The sequence below is a fragment of the Macrobrachium nipponense genome, chromosome 1 (genome assembly GCF_015104395.2).
Source record: "Macrobrachium nipponense isolate FS-2020 chromosome 1, ASM1510439v2, whole genome shotgun sequence".
Taxonomy (NCBI): domain Eukaryota; kingdom Metazoa; phylum Arthropoda; class Malacostraca; order Decapoda; family Palaemonidae; genus Macrobrachium; species Macrobrachium nipponense.
Window position 1 is genome coordinate 183057972 of NC_087200.1, and position 21250 is coordinate 183079221.

At 40.1% G+C, this 21250-nt stretch overlaps 1 protein-coding gene across 33 annotated transcripts in view; it reads left to right on the forward strand.

Annotated features, from left to right (window-relative positions):
- Positions 1-21250, forward strand: part of LOC135219896 (twitchin-like) — a 143004-nt gene that overhangs the window by 84193 nt on the left and 37561 nt on the right. For 31 of the 33 annotated variants that reach the window (XM_064257076.1, XM_064257060.1, XM_064257061.1 and 28 more), the window contains 29 exons: positions 358-485; positions 1077-1227; positions 1397-1566; positions 2004-2133; positions 2333-2499; positions 2775-2910; positions 3353-3634; positions 3948-4088; positions 4369-4533; positions 4798-4937; positions 5312-5474; positions 5847-5971; positions 11786-11966; positions 12555-12670; positions 12921-13104; positions 13305-13435; positions 13582-13753; positions 13900-14178; positions 14579-14748; positions 14932-15061; positions 15601-15903; positions 16098-16382; positions 16578-17180; positions 17318-18035; positions 18206-18372; positions 18726-19313; positions 19426-20007; positions 20195-20500; positions 21035-21170. In XM_064257076.1, the coding sequence (XP_064113146.1) occupies positions 358-485; positions 1077-1227; positions 1397-1566; positions 2004-2133; positions 2333-2499; positions 2775-2910; positions 3353-3634; positions 3948-4088; positions 4369-4533; positions 4798-4937; positions 5312-5474; positions 5847-5971; positions 11786-11966; positions 12555-12670; positions 12921-13104; positions 13305-13435; positions 13582-13753; positions 13900-14178; positions 14579-14748; positions 14932-15061; positions 15601-15903; positions 16098-16382; positions 16578-17180; positions 17318-18035; positions 18206-18372; positions 18726-19313; positions 19426-20007; positions 20195-20500; positions 21035-21170 (6949 nt within the window). The remainder of the gene's footprint in view (positions 1-357; positions 486-1076; positions 1228-1396; positions 1567-2003; positions 2134-2332; positions 2500-2774; positions 2911-3352; positions 3635-3947; positions 4089-4368; positions 4534-4797; positions 4938-5311; positions 5475-5846; positions 5972-11785; positions 11967-12554; positions 12671-12920; positions 13105-13304; positions 13436-13581; positions 13754-13899; positions 14179-14578; positions 14749-14931; positions 15062-15600; positions 15904-16097; positions 16383-16577; positions 17181-17317; positions 18036-18205; positions 18373-18725; positions 19314-19425; positions 20008-20194; positions 20501-21034; positions 21171-21250) is intronic. The other 2 variants (XM_064257062.1, XM_064257077.1) reach the window with 1 other exon arrangement.

Sequence of the window (21250 nt, forward strand, 5' to 3'; positions counted from 1 at the left end):
GATAGGTCAAAAGTTGTAGGAATGACTTACATTTAAGAAAAGTTCTTGGTATGCCTAACATTAAATAAAAACTCTTAGTAGCCACGAGTCTTAAAGTGAAGAAACAAATCCACAGTCATGTATCTTTATAAACATACTTAACATTTTTAAGAATATATTTGTACAGATAAATGACTGTAGATTTGTATGTCGGTGACTTCAATGACCTAGTATTCACCAGGTCAAAAGTTTATTCATCATATAAGGAATGAAATGAAAAATAAACTAATGTTGTATTCCTCGGGGTATTCCCTTCAAGTATGATTTTTTGTTTCATATCATTTCGTGGTTAATCTATTTCCTCGTCTGTTTCTACAGTGAAACCACGCATTGACCGCACCAACCTGAAGCAGACCACAGTGAAGGCAACTCGCAACGTGAAGTTCGATGTTAACATTTCGGGTGAACCTGCCCCTACCGTCCAGTGGTTCTTCGAGGGCAAAGAGGTAGGATAAACTATCCTCTTTCCTTGAGGGACAATGGCTTCCTCAAAGCACAGACACCATAATTTACCTGTTATTACTCTTGAAATCGGTCAAAATAGGAAGACCACATTTCTCTATGGAAACGATTTCATAGCGTTAGTATATCACTAGATTTAGATGTCAAGGCATCAAAGTTAGTTGCGGTTTTCATAACGTCCCTTGTTGTTATAGCACTTGAACCCCGTAGGGGGATGGGGTAATGCTGTCAGTACACCTCACGCAGTTCATTGTAGACATTACTGAGGGTTCATTGCAGCGTTCCTTCTGTCCCTAGCTGCAACCCCCTTTCATTCCTTTTACTGCACCTCCTTTCATTTTCTCTTTCTTACATCTTATCATCCAACCTCTCTTGATATTTGTTTCATCCTGCAACTGCTTTGAAGTTTTCCTCCTGTTACATCTTTCAAACCTCTCTACTCCCAGTTTCCGTTTCAGTGCTGTATGACCTCGCAGGTCCCAACATTTGGCCTTTGTCCCAAATTCTATATTCCATTCCATTCCTATAGCACTCGAAACCATTCAGCAGTTAAATGTCTCTTCCTCTGTGTCCAGATCAACGAGAAGAACATCGAGATTGTTAATGTGGACTACAACACCAAGTTCAGCATGATCGACGCCAGGAGGAAGCAGAATGGCACCTACAAGATCGTGGCCACCAACAAGCACGGCAAGGACGAGGCCGAGGTGGAAATCGTCGTTCTGGGTAAGTTTTCGCCTGAGATTTGCTGTTTTCTGTCTCTTTTCTCATATGAATATTCCCGTACTCTCTTTCTCATTTTCCATAACTGTATACTTTTCGAACTATCAAACTTGGAATTGGAAATGATCAGCTGATGCACCGTCATCTTGACACTTGTATTTCCCTTCCACAGCTGGTCCTGGAAAACCCAAGGGTCCTCTAAAGGTATCTGACGTCACGAAGAAGAGCTGCAAACTCAAGTGGGATAAGCCTGACGATGACGGTGGCAAGCCCATCCAAGAGTACTTGGTGGAGAAACAAGATCCTAACACCGGCCGTTGGGTCCCTGTCGGTAGGACTAAGGTATGTTGTTATGGATTTAATCAGCTACCGTCCAGATATTGTACTGTTCATTTCATTAATTGCTTTACCTTAACCCGAGAAAGATTTCTCCCTTATATGTTTTATATATAGTCTTAATTTTTCAGTATCATCAGAGAATTGTTTACGAATCAGTTATCATCAGAAAATATGATGATTTTTAGAAACTCTACGGATATTGGTATCCATGTTTAACTTACTGAATCATCTACTTCCTGCACTAGCTTGTAATCGGAACAAAGATTTAGTTTGATACACTCTACGGATATAAATATCCATATTTCACTCACTTACTCCCTCGTTTTGTATTTGCGTACAATCACTATTTTATAATAATAATAATGAGAAATTGGGATTATTTTTTGCTAAACTCTACGGACACCCACATATCTCTAACTCCTACGTTTTTCCGCATATAGGACACAAACATTGACGTCCCTGGACTTCAGGAGGGCAAGGAATACCAGTTCCGTGTCAAGGCCGTCAATGAGGAGGGAGAGTCTGAGCCTTTGGACACAGATCACGCCGTCGTTGCAAAGGACCCATTCGGTGAGTTGGTATTGAAAAATGACAACATTAGCAGTAGCACATCTATTTAAACTTCCTAATTCTTATTTCGTGAATTTAATAAGATTGTACATTTCATTTTAAAACTTTCAAGCGCACACATCAATAACCTATATCAGCTACATAGCGACAAACGAAAAGGGACTTTTAATTAGTATATCCTTGTTGCTCTGTGCCACAGGACCACCCGGCAAACCTGGAGTGCCAGATATCTTTGATTGGGACGTGGATAGAGTTGATCTCAAATGGGAAGCACCAAAGGATACCGGCGGTGCTCCTATAACCAGGTACATCATTGAGAAGAAGGAAAGATACGGTTCGACTTGGGAAACTCTCTATGAGTCAGAGGTGAGTCTTAGTGGCCTCAGGCGTTGGTAATGTAATCTGTGTAATGCTATAAGTATTTACTTTATTGGCAGCTAGTCTAGGTATTTGGTTGTATTACAATACACATAGCTAGTAAAAGTCTGCTTATTGGTTATTTTATAGTAAAACTTTAATTTTAGAATGGAATTCTTCCATTTCTTCACTGGTTACTCTTCCCATTCGCTATATTCAAGATTTGAAACACCGTGTTTGAAACTATTTTTGTAGCAGCCTCACCATTTTGGTGTACATTGCAGGGCCCTAAGACCGAGTGCCGTTGCCCCGGTTTGAAGGAAGGTAACACCTACCAGTTCCGCGTCATTGCCGTCAACAAAGCCGGCCCTGGCGAACCATCTGATCCAACGAAGCCTCATGTGGCCAAGGCCAGATTCAGTAAGTTGCTGATCCTTCTCTTCTTCGTGCTTTGCGATTTGTCTTTACTCTTGGCAGTGATACCCTTTGGTATTACGTTTTGTTTTATTTCATTCTTTATGGGGCCTATATCAAAACCAGGCTTGCGAATCAGGCAGCTTTAGATACTCTATCTCTATCGCGAAACATTTATTATAATTATTTTTAACCCATTACCGTAGATCAACCAAAAACATATAAAATCAAAATATATTCACGTCTATTAAACTGTTACCTTTATCATTTGTTTATCATTTTTCTCCCCTTTTTTATTTACTCCAAGATTCCATTTTTAGTTTTAGGATCCCCTTTAGTCTGTCTTCCCTTTCCATTCACCGGTGATACTTGAATGGAATTCTATTCGCCAGTCACAGTCTTACCTCAATATTCCACTCTACCATCTGCCTCTCCTTGTCACCCCCAGTGAAGCCCCTGATCAACCGCGAGAAACTGAAGAAGATCGTCACTCGTCGCGGCCAGAAGGTCAACTTGGAGGTCGACGTCAAGGGTGAACCCGCACCGGAGATCTGGTGGACCTTCAAGAAGAAGAAGGTGGAGACAGGAGGGAACTACGTCATCCAGGGTGAAGATTACCTGACGAAGTTCAACCTTAATGATGCCGAGAGACAGCACAGCGGCATCTACACGATCTCCGCCAAGAATGATTCTGGTTCTGATGAGGCCACCCTCGAACTAGTGGTCCTAGGTGAGTCAGAGGAGCAGGCTTCGGCTATTATGGTTGAGAGAGAGAGAGAGATTACTTTTTATGTTATATTGATGCTCTACAGATGCCATGTGATCATGCGTGTGTGTGTGTATGTGTGTGTATACATGTGAGTAATAGAACTTCAGATAAAATCTGTTTTATGATGCCAGACAGAATGTAGTTACATTTCCAAATGTGCAAGAACTGTTCAAATATTGATGAAATGACAGAAAAGTGTACTAAGCCTTGAAAGTCTTTAAGGTTTAATCGATCATTCTTGTTGGATTCATCACGCACTAAACTCTCCCTTCAGACCGTCCTTGCAAGCCCGAGGGGCCCCTGGAGATCTCAGGAATCCACAAGGAGGGATGTAAGCTCAAGTGGAGCCCTCCCAAGGATGACGGTGGCGTGCCCCTCGACAGCTACTTCATCGAGAAGATGGACGTCACAACAGGTGGGTTTTTTTATCGCGTCCTTTATGATGCAAAATGTGTTCATTATTGAATCTATATTCACTCCAGAATGAACGACCTTAAATAACGTATTTCTGACGTCTCAAGACATATTCCTGTTCTGAAGATTGATAGAAGCCATTGCCAAATATGAATGTAAAATTTATCATCTCTTATATGCGTACATATTTTGTAAATGATAGAAATATGAATTTGCCTGAAAAAATAATAGTTTATCATACGAGGAATCGCAAGGATACTGAATTTCAATGTCTCCTCCAGGCAAATGGGTGCCCTGTGGACGCTGCGACGGTGACACCACTGAGTTCGAAGTGACAGGTCTGGAGCCCCTCAAGAAGTACGAGTTCCGCGTCAGGGCTCACAACGACGAGGGCGAATCAGATCCCTTGGATGGAGACAAGGCCATCATTGCTAAGGATCCATTCGGTAAGAAATGAGTCCCGTTGTTCTCCTGTTATTTGTTATCATACTTTTGCAAAGCTGTGACTACGTGGGATTTTATCCCGGGAGAATCTCAGAGGATAAAAAGTTCTTCATTTGTTCTATTTGAGAGATTTCAGCCTGAAGTTGAGTATCACAATGCTTGGTAGACAAAATATGTGAAATAATCAATCCGTTCCATTGCATTTGCGCCTTACACCTTCTTTGAGGGGAAACTAACCAAGAAATATCCGATTTCGCCTTCAACAGAGAAGCCAGGCCCTCCAGGCCTTCCTGACATCGTCGACTTCGACGAAACCAGTGTCCAGCTCAAATGGGATCCACCTATCAGGGATGGTGGTGCCGAGATCACAGGCTACGTCATTGAAATGAAGCCTAAGGACTCTGATGTAAGTGAAACGCTTGCTCCTTTTTTACGATGTATCTGTCACCTCGGAGACCTTTAAAAGCAAATGGTTATTTGAAATAATTTTCTTGTGGAATGAGGTGACTAACATCGTCACCATTGCGTTCATGTTCATAAGCGGTGATGAGTATTAATAGTATGACTTACAGAACTAATTACATCACTCTTATTATTTGGAAAAGGTATGCACTATTTTCAGTCGTTTATCCGCTTTAAGTTATTAGTACTGTGAATGTTTGCACAGCTCAGTAGATGGCATAATAAGTGCACGTTGAGGTCAAGGGTTGTGTAAGAACACATCTTGTTGTGTATGCGCTTCGGTTTTTGGAGTAATCGTTCCTTTTTTGTGATACACAGCATTTCGTCGAATGCGGCAAAGTCCAGGGCAACAAATGCCAGGGACCAGTGAAGGGCTTGACAGAGGGTGAGAAGTACGAGTTCCGCGTGAGGGCTGTCAACAAGGCCGGAGTTGGTGATCCATCCGACTCCACGCTGCCACATACTGCTAGAGCTCGCTTCCGTGAGTATTGCTTCTCATTTCGCATACTTGGCTGATCGAAGCATAGGGAAGATGCAACTTGATAAGCAACGGTAAAGTGTAAAGCAGTTCATATGATAATTTGCAGGACATGCGGAACACAAATGTTTAAAATGAACTAAAAAAAGGTATTATGTAACTATTTTGAAAACAAAAATTGGCAATTCTATCTAAAGGTTTTATTTCGGAGTAACTCCTAGTGACTGCTGTAAAATGGCATATCAGAGGGATCAATAAGATCCCCTATTTAACTGTTACTCTGACAAAAGCCACGCTCTGGAATACATTCAGTTTCACATAGCTTAACATTAAAAATCCCCGAATAACTTGACATTTCTCCCCATCTGCAACCAGGTAAGCCTCGTATTGACAGAACCAACGTCAAGGACATGACCATCAAGGTCGGCCAGCAGTACCTGTACGACATTGACATCAGCGGCGAGCCCAAGCCAACCAATGTGTGGACCCACAACGACAAGGTCAGTTGAAAGTCCGGGGCTGTGAGTGTTCTTGACCCGTTAGGTCATTTAAGAACACGTGGACCTAGAGACAGCTTGTTTAGATCGCACACAGCCTTTGAGGGAATTCATAGCGTCGTAGCGAGATTAATTTGTCGTCATTTATAAAAAAAAAAAAAAAGTACAATGGATATTTTTTACCTTTCGATTTTTATCAGTCTTTCATTATTTGTCTTTAGGGAGGGAGTTTGGGGTTGCTAATCGGGCTTTTCTCATCTATATCGGTATTGACTGACTGTGTGCATAAACTTTTTCTTCAGTCCCCCTCGATATGATATTTATTTTTATTTCAACCATTTACAGAGTTTGCTATTTTATTTCCACTTTTCTTTATTTGCAAACCAGATCCCGTTAATCAGGAAAGCTTGTTATTCAGTTTATCCACAATAACAATATTACGTGTCAAGTTTATATCATCTTTTATGTTTCTGCCGCTCTCATTTTATTTAAATCATCTCTGTTTGACTGTCATTTTTGAGGAACTGTTCATTTTAAACTTCAATTTTTTTTTTCACATGGCCAAGGCCATTCATTTTAGTCAGTCACTCGATCTTAGTAGTTTTGTAATTTTAAATGATAGATTTTTCATTAGTACGTAGCCATTTTTAACATGAAAAGTAGCTATTTATAGCATTTTGATTTAGAGGTGTTTTTTTTATATTTTGTTTTAATTATTGCAGCTGAGAATGCAACAAACGTTTAGATTAGGTTGGAATTTAATTTTATTTTCAGTAGAAATTATGCTTATCTTAAACTGCCCAAACTGATCCATATATATATATACCCTTCAGCATTTACAGCTATCGTGTGGTTCCGTGCATTCTCTCGTTTTTAACTTTAGGGAAACACATGACAACCTTTGAGTGCTATTCTCTGCAAGAAACTCAAGAACAAGTAAAGCCAAAGTTATGTATTCTTTCTTAGTTTAATTCTGCACTGCTTTTCAAGATGAACGCGTAAAGATTCCTGACAAAATGCTAAAAACATGGTTCTTTCCAAAGTAAAGAAATGATTTTGTCTCATAGAGAGCAATTCTCAGTAACTACTTCAAATTACTGCAGCTACCTTTGTTCAATGTTCTTACAGCAATTTTATTGGTTAGCTTTTGTTAAATGGAGATGCACGGAAACACGACAACGATCCGGTGATATGGAATCTGCCTTGCTGCTTTCCGATTGAAACTCTCTTTTAATATCTAGGTAATCTGATTAAAGGATGTTTTTCTGATCCTCTTAAGGAATTTTGGCCCTTTAAAATCACCAATAAACAGATTTAATTTTAACTATTTTGCAAAGAGTGTAACAGTCATAAGAAAAAAATATTATTTCTCAGCAAGACAGATCATATATCGGCCAACTTGCAGGAAATTATCCTCACTTCCGAAAATATTAGTCCAGTTTAAAAGGTCCTCCACTGTAGAAACGCACATGTACACGTGCTGAGACAGACACGACAGCGCACTCGTACACTTGTACATGCATAGACACTGGAATTGAAGGCTGGCGGAATAAAAAAAAAAAAAAAAAAAATTAACTCAATAGCAACAACGTCAACAAGATGCAGCATCAGTGGCCACCTTTTGCCGTTCTTCTAATGTCATCGACACCTCCCACTAAGTCCCAGAAACCTCTGCTGGGTTAACCTCGCCCTCCTATTGGATAGGAAAAGATGCGTATCAGCCAATGAACACAGAGCATCATCCCCTCGACTGTTGATGCTCGCAAAAGATTGGCTGTTACTAGAAAGTTTCGACCAATAGGATTGCTGGATTACCTGACGGATGTCGAGAAAGAATTTCGTGGAAGGTTTTGATAGAAAAGCAAGCATCAGTTCAATGAGAAGGTTATATGGAGGGAATTCGGAAGCTTCTTTTAACGACTGAGAAGTCTGTACAATAGCATAACTCTCACAGTTGTCTCCATACGTAGTTAATCACCTCGACCAAATAAGATTTTTCTCCCTCCCAAGAAGGGGAAAAATCACAAAACTCACAGCAAACATTCGAATCAGTCTTCAAAAGAAACAGCCGAAAACCTCCTTAAACTTTCTGAGTAGTAATTGTTTGTTGTTGTTGTTGATGTACATATGCAAACTACTTCAGGAATTACACTTAACCAGCATTCCCAAGGGGAGAAGAGTTACCTTTGTTCAATTGGCAAACTGCGACGACAAAATGTTTGAGATGAAAACGCATGAAAAGTTAACTCTTCTCTCTTGTAAGATCTCTCCGTTATCTAATGCATGAAGCGAAATGCAGAACATCTGGCATTGTGGTCGACGTGTTCCCTAATTAGATCTTTTTACATCAGTCATTGGGCTTCAGATCGGTTATTCCAGTAAGTCTGATTTCCCGGTTTCTAAATGAATTGTTATCAACCACAGAGCTCTTGAACATCATCTAGATTTTACCGCAGTATTCCAATGGAAGCCCAGAATCCGGAGAAAAACTAAAAAGAGAAAAACTCCTTGGATTCTGTACTTTCAAGGTAGACGTTTCCTAACAATGTGAGGAAATTAAGAAGTTAAGAGGTCATAGTAGTTCCTGTTTTTTATTCGAAAATGCTGGATGTTCTGTAAGCAACTAAAAAAACATACAAGCATGCGTTTCCTTGTTTCGTTTCTCGTATCATCTTGACTTCACTGACATAACCCGTAACTGACCATCTTAGCAAGGTCGTGTAAGTGAATAGTTGCACATTCAAGAAAGTTGGTATCGTTGATGAAAGTTCCTTTGGTTTACAAATGGTATTGTGTATAAATATGAATGGTGGAATATGCGCTGCATATTCTGCGTCACTGAAGGCACTGTCAGTAGTACCATAAGCGGCTGGAAGTTTAACCAAAGCAGCCATTTGCACATCATTTGACAGTGAGTACGTGGCGTGCAAATGGCTTTATATGGAAACGAACTTTTCTTTTTGAATGCTGCCTCTAATTAATGGTAAATCTTGACTCAAACTGTATATCTTAAATCAAATGTATGCTTTTTGTGTACATAATTTAATAAATACTCCGAAGGATCGTAATTGTGCTAACTTGTGCACTTAGAAAGCAATTGCCTCCAATATTTCACTTTAAAACTATTTTTTTTTTCAAAATGATAAGTTAACAACTGCCAGTTCTACGTAGTGCTTTCATAGTGCATAGGTTGCATTTGACATTCGTCGTAAAATGCTAAATAAAAAACCCTGCAGATATTTCTTATTTCCTTCTTTATATACGTATTTATTCATTTATTTACTTATTAAATTCTTTGTTTATTTACTGGATGTTCTTATGTTTCGACTATCTTAACCATAAGTACTGAGTAAAAACTCACATTTGTATAGAGATTTCAATACAGTTGACCATTGCATAGGTTAACTCCGGCACTAAGTGAGAACTCATACTTATAGTTAAGTTATTCGAATATCCACTGACATTAATAAGGTGGTAACTCTCGATATTATTAACCGTAACTTTTGTTAATGAAATTTCTCTTCAGTTGGTAAGAGTATGACATTTAATATGTGAAAAAAAGCAAGACATTTCTTGGTATAACTCAAAGATATCATGAACTAACAAATTGTATGATGTTACCAGTTGGGTTATTGATGTTACAAAATGCATCACCTGATATGCATTTGGTTGTTCCATTGGTATCTTTGCCCCCTTAAGCCCCTGGGTAGGCATGAGCATAACATTCATGGCTTTGCGTCTGATGAATAACGAATACACTGAAAAGTGAGGCTCCATATTTGTATATTCTGAGTGAGTGGAGAGGTCATTCATCAGTGCAGATGACATAAATGTTATTCAATTGTCTGTATTTCTTATTTAATCGTTATATTTCTAGTTATATTTAAATCTATCATGATTGGCAAGGAATTCTCTTCCTAAGCTTTTCAGAAAAAAAAAAATTTCTAATATGTATTTGCAGAAAAGGATTTCTTTCCTTGCACAAATATATTCTTGACATACAATTCTTACATTTTATTTTTAAAACTTTTCATCTCTGTAATAGTTTTCATATTTAAAAAATTGAAAAAAGTTTTATGAATTAATTTATATATCAGTTTCAATAGTAATTTCTAGTAATTTATTCGTGACGTCAGGCAAATTTCAGTGAGTTCACTGGTGATCTGCTGCCCCAAGACCAAAATTCCAAGCCTAGAGCACATATGAAAAACTGTCAGTCCAAACCTTTTAGTCCCTGTGTGTTCATGTATTTATTGCTGACATATATCTTCAACATTACGAACAATGTTGGAATATGAAAATCATGATAAATTTAAACTTGGCGTAGAAAAAGTATCAGAACGACAGAAAAGCATGGTGCCTTTGACAATGGAAGGCCGTAGATCCCTTCTGCATGGAGAGAGAACGGCAGAGAAATTCTACGTTTCTTCTGCTCAACTTCTCTTTTTATTCTTACTAATCCAGCACAGGTCTGGCGGAGGTTGGCAGTAATCATCCTGGCGCGAGCCGTGACGTCACAGTAGTTGACAGGGACCTCTTTTCGAAATGTTCACGAGTGTCTTGTTCATGTTGTTTACCATCTGGAAGTTGTATGCCCAGATCTCTGATATATATATAAGTATGAATATATATATATATATATATATATCTATATATATATATATATATATATATATATGACTTGATATATGTAAGTCACTTGTTTTATGGTAAAGGTCCCTGTTAATACTGAAGACCTACTTTATTCCTCATCGGCGTAATAGGAAGTCGGCTATATTTATCCATTTTAACTCTTTACGTTCAATGTTTCTCTGTGGATAATACTGTAACATTGTACTTTCGTGTGTGTGTATTCCTGTTGATCTTCCTCCTTGTTTCCTTTCTTTGTTCCACCTTTATTTGTCTTCAGTATTTCCCTCCTGAGCTTTGGTACATCTGCTTTCAGTTAGAAGCCTCTATGATTCCCTGTTCCTGAATTTTCTCTCTCTATGTACCCTCGATTTTTCTTGTCCTGTTAATGTCCAAACGTCTTATTTCCTCTGTATAGATTACCAGCATTTAATTGTTCCGTGTCTTCAAGTAACACCTTTTCTCAACAGGTATTAATATCACTGCATATTTATAACCGGTAATAACTCTTACTTACGGTTGACGTCAGAACTATTATGTACTACAAATGTGCATCCCTGTACAGCAAATTCTGTTGTTTATTTCTTTCTCTGCCAAAAGAATGACTTTCCCTAATTTGCAATGAAAGCTGACTTTCTCTTCGCTAGTCAATGAGTAGAGATTTTTTGTGTCCAATGACAGTAATCATAGTAACGCATGTTTTTCTTTTTCTTTTTCCTTCCTCTTAAAAACGAACCAATCCTCCACAACAACAACAAAAAATTATATAAAAAACAACAACACGGTACTTCACACCTGAATGTAAACCATGCAACCATTCCGGAACCGACCCTCATGTGGCGATGGTGAATGGTGATGGTGACGATGATGATGATGATGATGATGATGATGATGATGCTGATGCTCCTTGGCCATCTCCCATCGCTCCTATCATCTTGGTTTACGCTGATGCTGTCATCGTGAATAAAACACGAATCTTCAAACAACTCCACAACACGTCGCTCTCATGCCATCTGAAACTCCATCTGATGGTGTTGATGGTGCTGACCTTTTTGGGGTTGACCCTCCTCCTCCTCCTCCTCCTCCACCACCATCATTCCCTCTCCTCGCATGTCCCCTCTCGTTCCTCTCTCCCTTCCCAAACCTCCTGCGTCCTGCTGCTGTGACTTTCTTCCGCCCCAAAAACAGCCCCTGCTCAATTTCCCTGAACAGGAACTCGTCACCAAGGACCAAATGCGCGTCGACGCCTCCGGCAACAACACCAAGATCCTCATCATGAAAGCCCAGAGGAAAATGACGGGCAAATACATCCTGACGGCCAAGAACAAGCACGGCGAGGACTCCGTCCAGATCAATCTGACTGTTCTGGGTACGTGGATTCTCAAATGGCTGCCTGCCTGCCTGACCTCTCTTGGTTTTCCTCTTCCACTTCTGGATCTGTAAATTTAACCCACTTCATTTGAACCCATGTACTTTATCAAGGACTTATTGCGATGTCCATTTTCGTTCTTACTATCTAAACGTCTTAGGTGTAATATGGTTCATGTAAATCATTTTTATTTTGCTCCAGTACATTTTTCGGACATAGATTCTCGTTGATTTACTTTTCTTATTTAAGGGCCCATTTACTTTAGGTTGCAAAAAAGAAAAAGTAACAGTGAAATTTTTGCCATCTGATATTTTCTTTATTTTTATATATAGGTTCTCATTTTAATTCATCATCCCCACAAGTGTTAGATTAAATTTGATATAATCAGCCTATTTCGTGCAAGGTATATTTGACCAACGTTCTTAGACTCTTCTTTGTATGTAGATTCATTTCTGGTTTTCTTTTTACCCTTTGTATGTCACTTCTTATAAATATGAATGATTTCCCTCAATTTTACGCCGTCGCTTCCGGATTATCGGAACTTTTCTGTCCTGCTTCTATCCTCCAATGACTTTCACCCGCTCACAGGACCTCCCAGCAAACCCATGGGTCCGCTGGAGGTATCGGACGTCAAGGCAAACGGCTGTAAACTCAAGTGGAAGAAACCAGAGGACGATGGCGGAGTGCCTGTTGACCACTATGAGGTGAGAAGGATAATATTGACATTTTCATCTTAGTCATTTAAACCATTCTGTACTTTTATGAGAAGATAAGACTAACCTCTTATGTCGTCGAGATGCTTAAACCATTTGCCTTCTTTCAGGATGGTAGTTTCTATCTTTTCATATTAAATATGAAGCACAGACATTCTTCATAGATTTCAAATTGTGTCATGACATTTTATCAATGCCTTCATATTGCATCTGTACGAGTAAGTGGATCTCCTACCTTCAGATCGAGAAGCTCGACCCTGTCACTGGACAATGGATGCCCTGTGGCGAGTCCAAGATTCCAGAGTACGACGTCGGTGGCCTTCAGGAGGGCAAGAAGTACAAGTTCAGGGTGAAGGCCGTCAACCCCGAGGGCGAATCTGAACCCTTGGAGGCTGACCAAGCTATCGTTGCCAAGAATCCATTCGGTACGTTGGTTATTGTGATGTCATGGAGCTTGCAAGATCAGTTAAATCAATTGCTATGATAATTCTCTTGGTCCTCATGCTATCCTGTGAAGAGTCTACTCAAGATTTGGTCATCTTAATTGAGAATAGTTGTAATGGAACTTGTTTTTGCTGAAGTCCTGCTGAATAAAAAAAACTAATTGTGACCTCTCCATTGACAGACCCCCCAAGCAAGCCAGGTAAGCCTAAACCCACCAACTGGGATAGGGACTTCGTCGACCTGGAATGGACCAAACCTAAGGAGGATGGTGGAGCTCCTATCACTAAATACATCATTGAAAAGAGGGACATGGTAAGTAGAGAAAGAGAAAAATCTTCAGAAACAGAAAATACATTTATATCTGTATATCAATACGTCTTTCAGTACCAAACTTGCGATAGCTTTACTAGCATAGATAGATGTTTCTTCCTTCAGCAGAGGCTGTCCTATTTCCACAGGCAAGTCGTGGCTGGACACCTTGTGGTTCATGCACTGGTGATAAGCTGAAGACTCGCATCACTGATGTCACCCCAGATCACGAGTATCAGTTCAGGGTCATTGCCGAAAATAAAGCAGGTCCATCTGAACCATCTGATCCTTCAGATACTGTCACCTGTAAACCAAGATTCTGTAAGTATGCTTTGTTTATTTGACTTGATTGATTTTTGGTGTGTCTCTGGTCATGATCGACGGATTGAGATTTTAGGAAATTCACATTGGAAGTCAGTCCTTCCATAATGATAAATTAAGCATAACCCTGCTTTCCCTAATCGCAGTGGCTCCCCACATCGACCGCAAGAACCTCGGTCGCAAGACTATCCGGTCGGGCATCACCTTCAACAACGAGGTGAAGGTCACTGGTGAGCCAGATCCCAAGGTGACGTGGACCTTCAAGGGAGAATCAATCAAGAACAGTCGCATGACCCTCACCAGTGAGGAACACCTTTCGATCATGAACCTGAAGAAGGCGGTCCGTGCAGATACCGGCATCTACAAGATCACGGCCGTTAACGACTCTGGCAAGGACGAGGCTGAGCTCGAGCTCATTGTCATTGGTAAGTGAAGTCAGATTAGTTTTATGACTGACTCTTCCTAAGATCCATTGAACTGATAAGGTATAAGTTGCTAATTTGCTTTTCATGGAATATTTTCCCTTGATCTCAGAAGAATGACAAGAGGTATTTGCATTGAAGAGTTAAATCCAAAATAATTTTTTCCATCAAAATATAATTACATTTATACATAGAAGTTTCCTAAACCTATTTAGATCTCATTATCTTTAACAGTAATGAGAACTAAAGCAAGATTTGAGTGAAATTAACTTTATAGTACATTGCTCTTGATATCAGGAGAAAATAGAATACTTGCACTTTTAGATATCATTTCAACAAAGCTACCCAGCCACAAAGTGCTCTCTTGGCCCCCTGTGTAACCTGCCCCTTATTCCTACTACAGGCAAACCAGGAAAGCCCAAGGGCCCACTGAAGGTCTCTGACGTAACTGCTGAGTCAGCCAAGCTCAAGTGGGAGCCTCCAGAGGATGATGGAGGTGAGCCCATTGATCACTACGTCGTGGAGAAGATGGACGTAGACACAGGACGATGGGTACCTGTGCTCGAAACCAAGGTAAGTGCAGTAAGCCTAAACATTAAGAGGAGTTACTCTCCTATTCCGTATATGCAATGGTAGAATGTAAATATAAAGAATGCAGATATCTATTCATGTAAACAGACATTGCAGCATAAAATAGTAAACTGGTTCACAAGCAAAGTTCGACGTTTTCAGTCTTACATGTTTTCGCTCCAACAGACTCCCGACGCCGAGGTACCAGGTCTGATGGAAGGAAAGGATTACATGTTCCGAGTCAAAGCTGTCAACTCCGAGGGTGAATCTGAGCCTCTCGAGACAGAGACACCCACGAAGGCCAAGAATCCTTTCGGTAAGTGGAGCAGGAAACTCTAAGCAAGTTTACTGTTGTTGCGAAGAAAGATGAAATACCTTCACTGTCGTAATTCTAAAGTTGTATTATGTTCACTTCTTTTCTTGTCATTTTGATGACAAATGATAACTTCATATCTGGATTTCATAGGGCTCTTTGTTTCTAAAATGTTTAATAATAATAATAATTATTATTATTATTATTATTATAGATCATGTTGCTACTACTACTGTGTTTTCATTGTTACTCTTTGTAATCAATAATAAAAATAATAATAATATAAATTAATAACATAATAATCAATAAAATCAATTAATAATAATAATAATAATATAATGATAATAATAATAATATTGTAAGTTTAAGGAGCCTTGTACGAAGCCCCAGTATTTGATAATAGAGGTAGTGAATATTCTTATACAAGGATCTAATAACTAATAATAAATAATGAATGTCAACTGGTTTACCTTACGTGTGCCATGTGTTGCTCTTCTAATCAACTGTCATTAATTTGCTTGGTCATCTTCTCCCCCTTCTAGATCCCCCAAGCAAGCCAGGAAAGCCTGAGGTCAAGGACTTCGATAGAACCTGGGCTGAGTTGAAGTGGAAGCCTCCAGAGAGTGACGGCGGCGCCCCTATCTCCCACTACATCATTGAGCGAAAGGACGCCTTCTCCAGCAAATGGGTCAAGCACTGTGAGACCAAGAGCGACAAGCCCGAAGGAAAGGTGAATGACCTGACTGAAGGTCAAACCTACCAGTTCCGTGTCAAGGCAGTGAACAAGGCTGGTCAGAGCAAGCCTTCTGATCCATCTGACAACTTCACTGCCAAGGCTAAGTTCTGTAAGTAATATCGCAACTAACGGATCATTTCTGCTTTACATAATCCTGCATTTAATCCTCCTGCCACTGGAATAAATGAAACCACCAGATAATGCTCACAGTTATTTTATGAGGAATTACACATGGAAAAAATATCCGTAGTCATCTGTAATATTACTCATTATGTAAAATTTATTCCCATTTTTTTCCATCAGTGCCACCTGTGATTGACCGCACCAACTTAGAAGACATGAAGGTTCGTGCAGGCCAGATGATCAAGCTTGATGCTAGAATCACTGGTGAACCTGTTCCTAAGAAGTGCTGGTTCATCAACAAAGCCCGTCAAGAAAACGACAAAAATGGCATCAAGATTGACGAAGAAGACCACCGCTCCAAGCTTGTCATTGCTAATTGCACAAGAGCTCATAACGGCACCTACGTCATCAAGGCTGACAACTCAGCTGGTCATGATGAGCATACCATTGAAGTGACCGTGCTAGGTTTGTAATTAGTGTATTTTTTCGTAACTTATACCTGAAAGCTTTCCATGTAATGTTAACCAGATTCAAGGATATATTTAGTAATTATGTAACATGATATGAAAGTATTCGACTATAGTAATGTCAGAAGTATGTAGCGTATTCCCAAGATATGTTTTCAATATCAAAATGAAATTTTCTATTCCACTTTAACAGACAAGCCAGGTAAACCAGAAGGTCCTCTGAAGGTGTCTGATATCCATAAGGAAGGATGCACTCTTCGCTGGAAGGAGCCCCTTGATGATGGTGGTGCTCCCATTGAACAATACATTGTTGAAAAGATGGATCCAGAAAATGGCCGATGGGTACCAGTGGGCAGATGCCGTGAGCCAACAATGGAAGTTGAGAACTTGGAACCCAATCACGAGTACAAGTTCCGTGTATCAGCAATCAACAGCGAGGGTGAATCTGAACCTCTCGAGGGGCTGGATACAATTGTGGCCAAGAATCCATTTGATCCTCCAGATCCACCAGGCAAACCTGAACCCACTGACTGGGACAAAGACTTTGTTGAACTCAAATGGGACAAGCCACAAAGAGATAATGGCTCTCCTATTACTGGTTATATCATTGAGAAACGTGATGAACTTTCTGGAAAGTGGATCAAGGCTGCTGAGGTCAAAGGTGATATTCCTAAGGGCAGGGTTAATGATCTAGATGAAGGCGAAACTTATGAATTCCGTGTTCGTGCTGTGAACGAGGCAGGACCATCTGAACCATCTCCTCACAGCAAGCCAGTTACCTGCAAGCCTAGGAAGTGTAAGTATCGATCCTCATCTCACATTTCTGCCATATTTGCCTTTCCCTTTTTAACTAAGTTTGATCAACTTAATAATGGGTATTGGTAATTTGTTCAATGCTTTCATTAATTTCTATGTTATTTTTATATTTTGCAGTACCCCCTAAGATTGACCGTAAGACATTGAAGGACATAACTGTGCGTGAAGGTGAGCCAATTCTTATTGATGTCAAGATTATTGGTGAACCACCTCCGGAAGTGGAATGGTTCCAGGGCAAGAGGAGAGTAGTGGACTCTAGTATCATTACTATCAAGAACATTCCTTACAACAGTAAATACATCAATGACGATCCACTTAGGAAGCACTCTGGAGTATACAAGATCATTGCCACCAATCCTCATGGAAAGGATGAAGCAGAAGTCCATATTACTGTCATTTCCAAGCCTGGCAAGCCTGAAGGGCCTCTTGATGTTTCTGATATTCACAAGGAAGGCTGCAAGTTGAAGTGGAACCCACCCAAGGATGATGGTGGCGTTCCAGTTGAGGGATATGTGGTTGAGAAGTTTGACCCTGACGTTGGCTTGTGGCTTCCTGTTGGTAAGAGCACCAATCCTGAGATGGAGGTCACAGACCTTACACCAGGCCACGAGTATGAATTCCGTGTTAAGGCCTTCAACAAGGAAGGTGAATCAGAACCTTTGGCAACACTCAGTCCAATCATTGCCAAGGATCCATTCACAGTTCCTGGTAAGCCAGGTATTCCCAAGGCCACTGATTGGGATGCAACTCGCATTGATCTTGAATGGAGTGAGCCTCTTGAAGATGGTGGGTCTCCTATCACTCATTATATTATTGAGAAGAGGGACAAATACACGTAAGTAGCATCAAAATGGTTTTTTCTTTGACCTTCAGACACTGGAAAATATGTTGCATATGTAGACAAATTTATTAGAATTATTGTAGTGACATATAGTTTACGAATGGGCATAGTGTTTTGATGCAAGAACATTTGATTGTTAGAAATATTTTTGTCTTAATCCATAGCAATCTCTGGGAGAAGGCATGTGAAACAGACACCTCACTGACCAAGGGAGCTGCTACCAACCTTACCGAGGGTATGGAATACCAGTTCCGTATCATTGCTGTCAACAAGGCTGGACCTGGTGAACCAGGTGACCCAAGCAAAACTTATCAAGCCAAAGCCAGATTTGGTAAGTGGTATTATAACCCTGTATTTAACCAAATACTTCAAAATTTGCTCAATGATAGAATATGTGAAGTCAGTTACTTTAATAATACGCTAACTTGTTTTGCAAAGATAAGATTTCTTCTGTAAGTTTAACAAACGTTTTTGAAAATGTTTTTTCAATAAGATACCTTTACTTGTCATTAAATAATCTCTTAAGTTTGTTCCATATAACTGTTTACTCATTACAAACAATAATATATGTATCAGTAATATGAAAGATATGTTCATAAGGATTCACACAAATCACAAAATATGTCAGCAAAAAAATATATCTGGATTTAAAAAATACTCTATCGGTGTAATTTTTCCTTACAGTTCCACCCAAAATTGACCGCAAGAATCTGCGTGACATCACTGTCTCAGCTGGTTCCATGCTTAAGTATGATGTTGATATTTCCGGTGAACCTCCACCAGATGCTGTCTGGACCTTTGATAATCGCAAGTTGCAATCCAGCAAGCATTGCAATATCACCAATGTTGATTATAACTCCAAGTTGGTGATCCGTGAGACAGTTCGTACTGACTCTGGTGAATATATTATCACAGCTACCAACAGCTCTGGTAAAGACCAGGTAACTGTTCGTGTGACTGTGACTGACAAGCCTCAGCCTCCTGAAGGCCCGATTAAGGTCTCAGATGTCCATGGTAATGGTTGCAAGTTGAAGTGGAAGCGGCCAAAGGACGATGGTGGTAGCCCTATTGAGTATTACCAAGTGGAAAAGCTGGATCCCAATACAGGTCTCTGGGTTCCTGCTGGGCGCACAACTGGACCCGAGCCAGCCATTGAACTCAACAACTTGACTCCAGGAAACGAATACCAATTCCGTGTCAGAGCTGTTAATGCTGAGGGTGAATCAGATCCTCTTAATGCTGAAGAGCCTGTCTTAGCAAAGGATCCTTATGGTAAGTCCTGTGTATGCATGTGTGTTTTAAGTGATGCATCATATTTTACATCTGTTTACCAGTGGGATAATATCTTGAGAGAGTAATACATTGATATTTTTTAATTTTGCAGAGGAGCCAGGCAAACCAGAAAATCTAAAGGTTGCTGATTATGACCAGAACAAAGTTGACCTTAAGTGGGATCCACCAAAGAGTGATGGTGGCGCACCCATCCAGAAATACATCATTGAGAAGAAAGACAAGTACGGCGGATGGGACAAAGCTTGCGAGGTTCCTGCCAACAAGACCTCGTGCATGGTGCCAGACTTGATTGAAAATGAGACCTATGAGTTCCGTGTCCGAGCAGTGAATGCAGCAGGACCAAGTCTACCATCTAACACAACACCACCTGTTACTGTGAAGGCTCGTAACATGCCACCTAAGATTGATCGCACAAATCTTGAGCCAGTGCGCATCAAGGCAGGCCAGAGCTTCTCGTTTGATGTCAACATTTCTGGTGAGCCAGTTCCAGACAAGAAATGGTTCCTGAAGAAGAAGGAGATTAAGCCAGGTGGTGCCATCTTGGCTAAGTACACTGATTATAACACCAAACTTCGTGTCACAAGTGGTACCAGAGCTGAGAGTGGCACTTACACTATCACAGCTGAGAATTGCAACGGCAAAGACTCTGCTGATGTTGAAGTTATAATTCTTGGTAAGTCTTGAAGACATTTAGCATATCTATTTTTATACTGTCACAATAAAATTGTGATGACGAAAGGATTTAGCTGAGAAAAATGATACAAATAGTTAATCCATCTGATGAAATGGTCATCGGTGTTGCCTGATAGTTAGCATCTGTACACCGATTGCTTAATCCATTTTGACGAATCCTTTTGCAGACAAACCTGGCGCTCCTATGGGTCCCTTGAAGGTTTCTGAGGTGTATGCCGAAGGATGCAAGCTTGATTGGAATCCACCAACGGATGATGGCGGCTGTCCCATTGACCACTACATTGTGGAGAAGATGGATGAAGCCACTGGACGCTGGGTACCTGCTGGTGAAACCCCAGGAAAGGAGACTACTTTCGAGGTTGATGATTTGACACCTGGCCACAGGTACAAATTCCGCGTGAAGGCTGTCAACCGTCTGGGTGTTTCTGATCCACTTACTACCCAGCAAGCCATTGAGGCTAAGAATCCATTTGGTAAGTATCATGAGCCCCCTATGAACGTGTACACCAACGAAGCTAAATTTCTATTTTTCACTTACTCGTGGAGTAAGCCTACAAACTGCTTTAATGTTGTTGTTCTTGTTGCTGTGATTCTTGTTGTTGGGGGGGTGGGGTTAAAAAGCCCTATGGAATAGTCTAAGAAGGTCTGAAAAAGATGTTTTGCGTTGAGTTAAAGATACAGGAATTTTAGGATAGGATATTTATGATTTATTTATTATAATGAAAATGTAGAAAATAAATTATGTGCATGTTAAACAGTACATAACAATTATTTCTATTAAAATATAGCGTATTTATTTTAGTTTTCGTTGGTTAAACAACGTTCTATTTGACAGTAAGTTTTAGCATACGGCCCAAGTAAGCTGGAGGTCGGATCATCCCTTGTTATGATATACTTTAAAAATATTTGGAGAGAGAAACTGATCTGGCTGACCAAACGCCAAAGAAAATAAATAATGACCAGTCAGTTATGACATTTCTTGATTCTTCTAACCTATTCATCCGCAGATCCACCCAGTGCTCCAAAGGATGTCAAAATCGTTGATTTCGACTGCGATTTTGTCGATCTGGAATGGAAGAGACCAGAAACCGATGGTGGCAATCCCATCACAGGCTACATCATTGAAAAGAGGGACAGGCATAAGTGAGTTTCTTCTCCCTGGACACTGTTTTCATGACTTCCACCTTTTTTTTTAAATAAGGTTATATTTGCCTCTTTCGAAG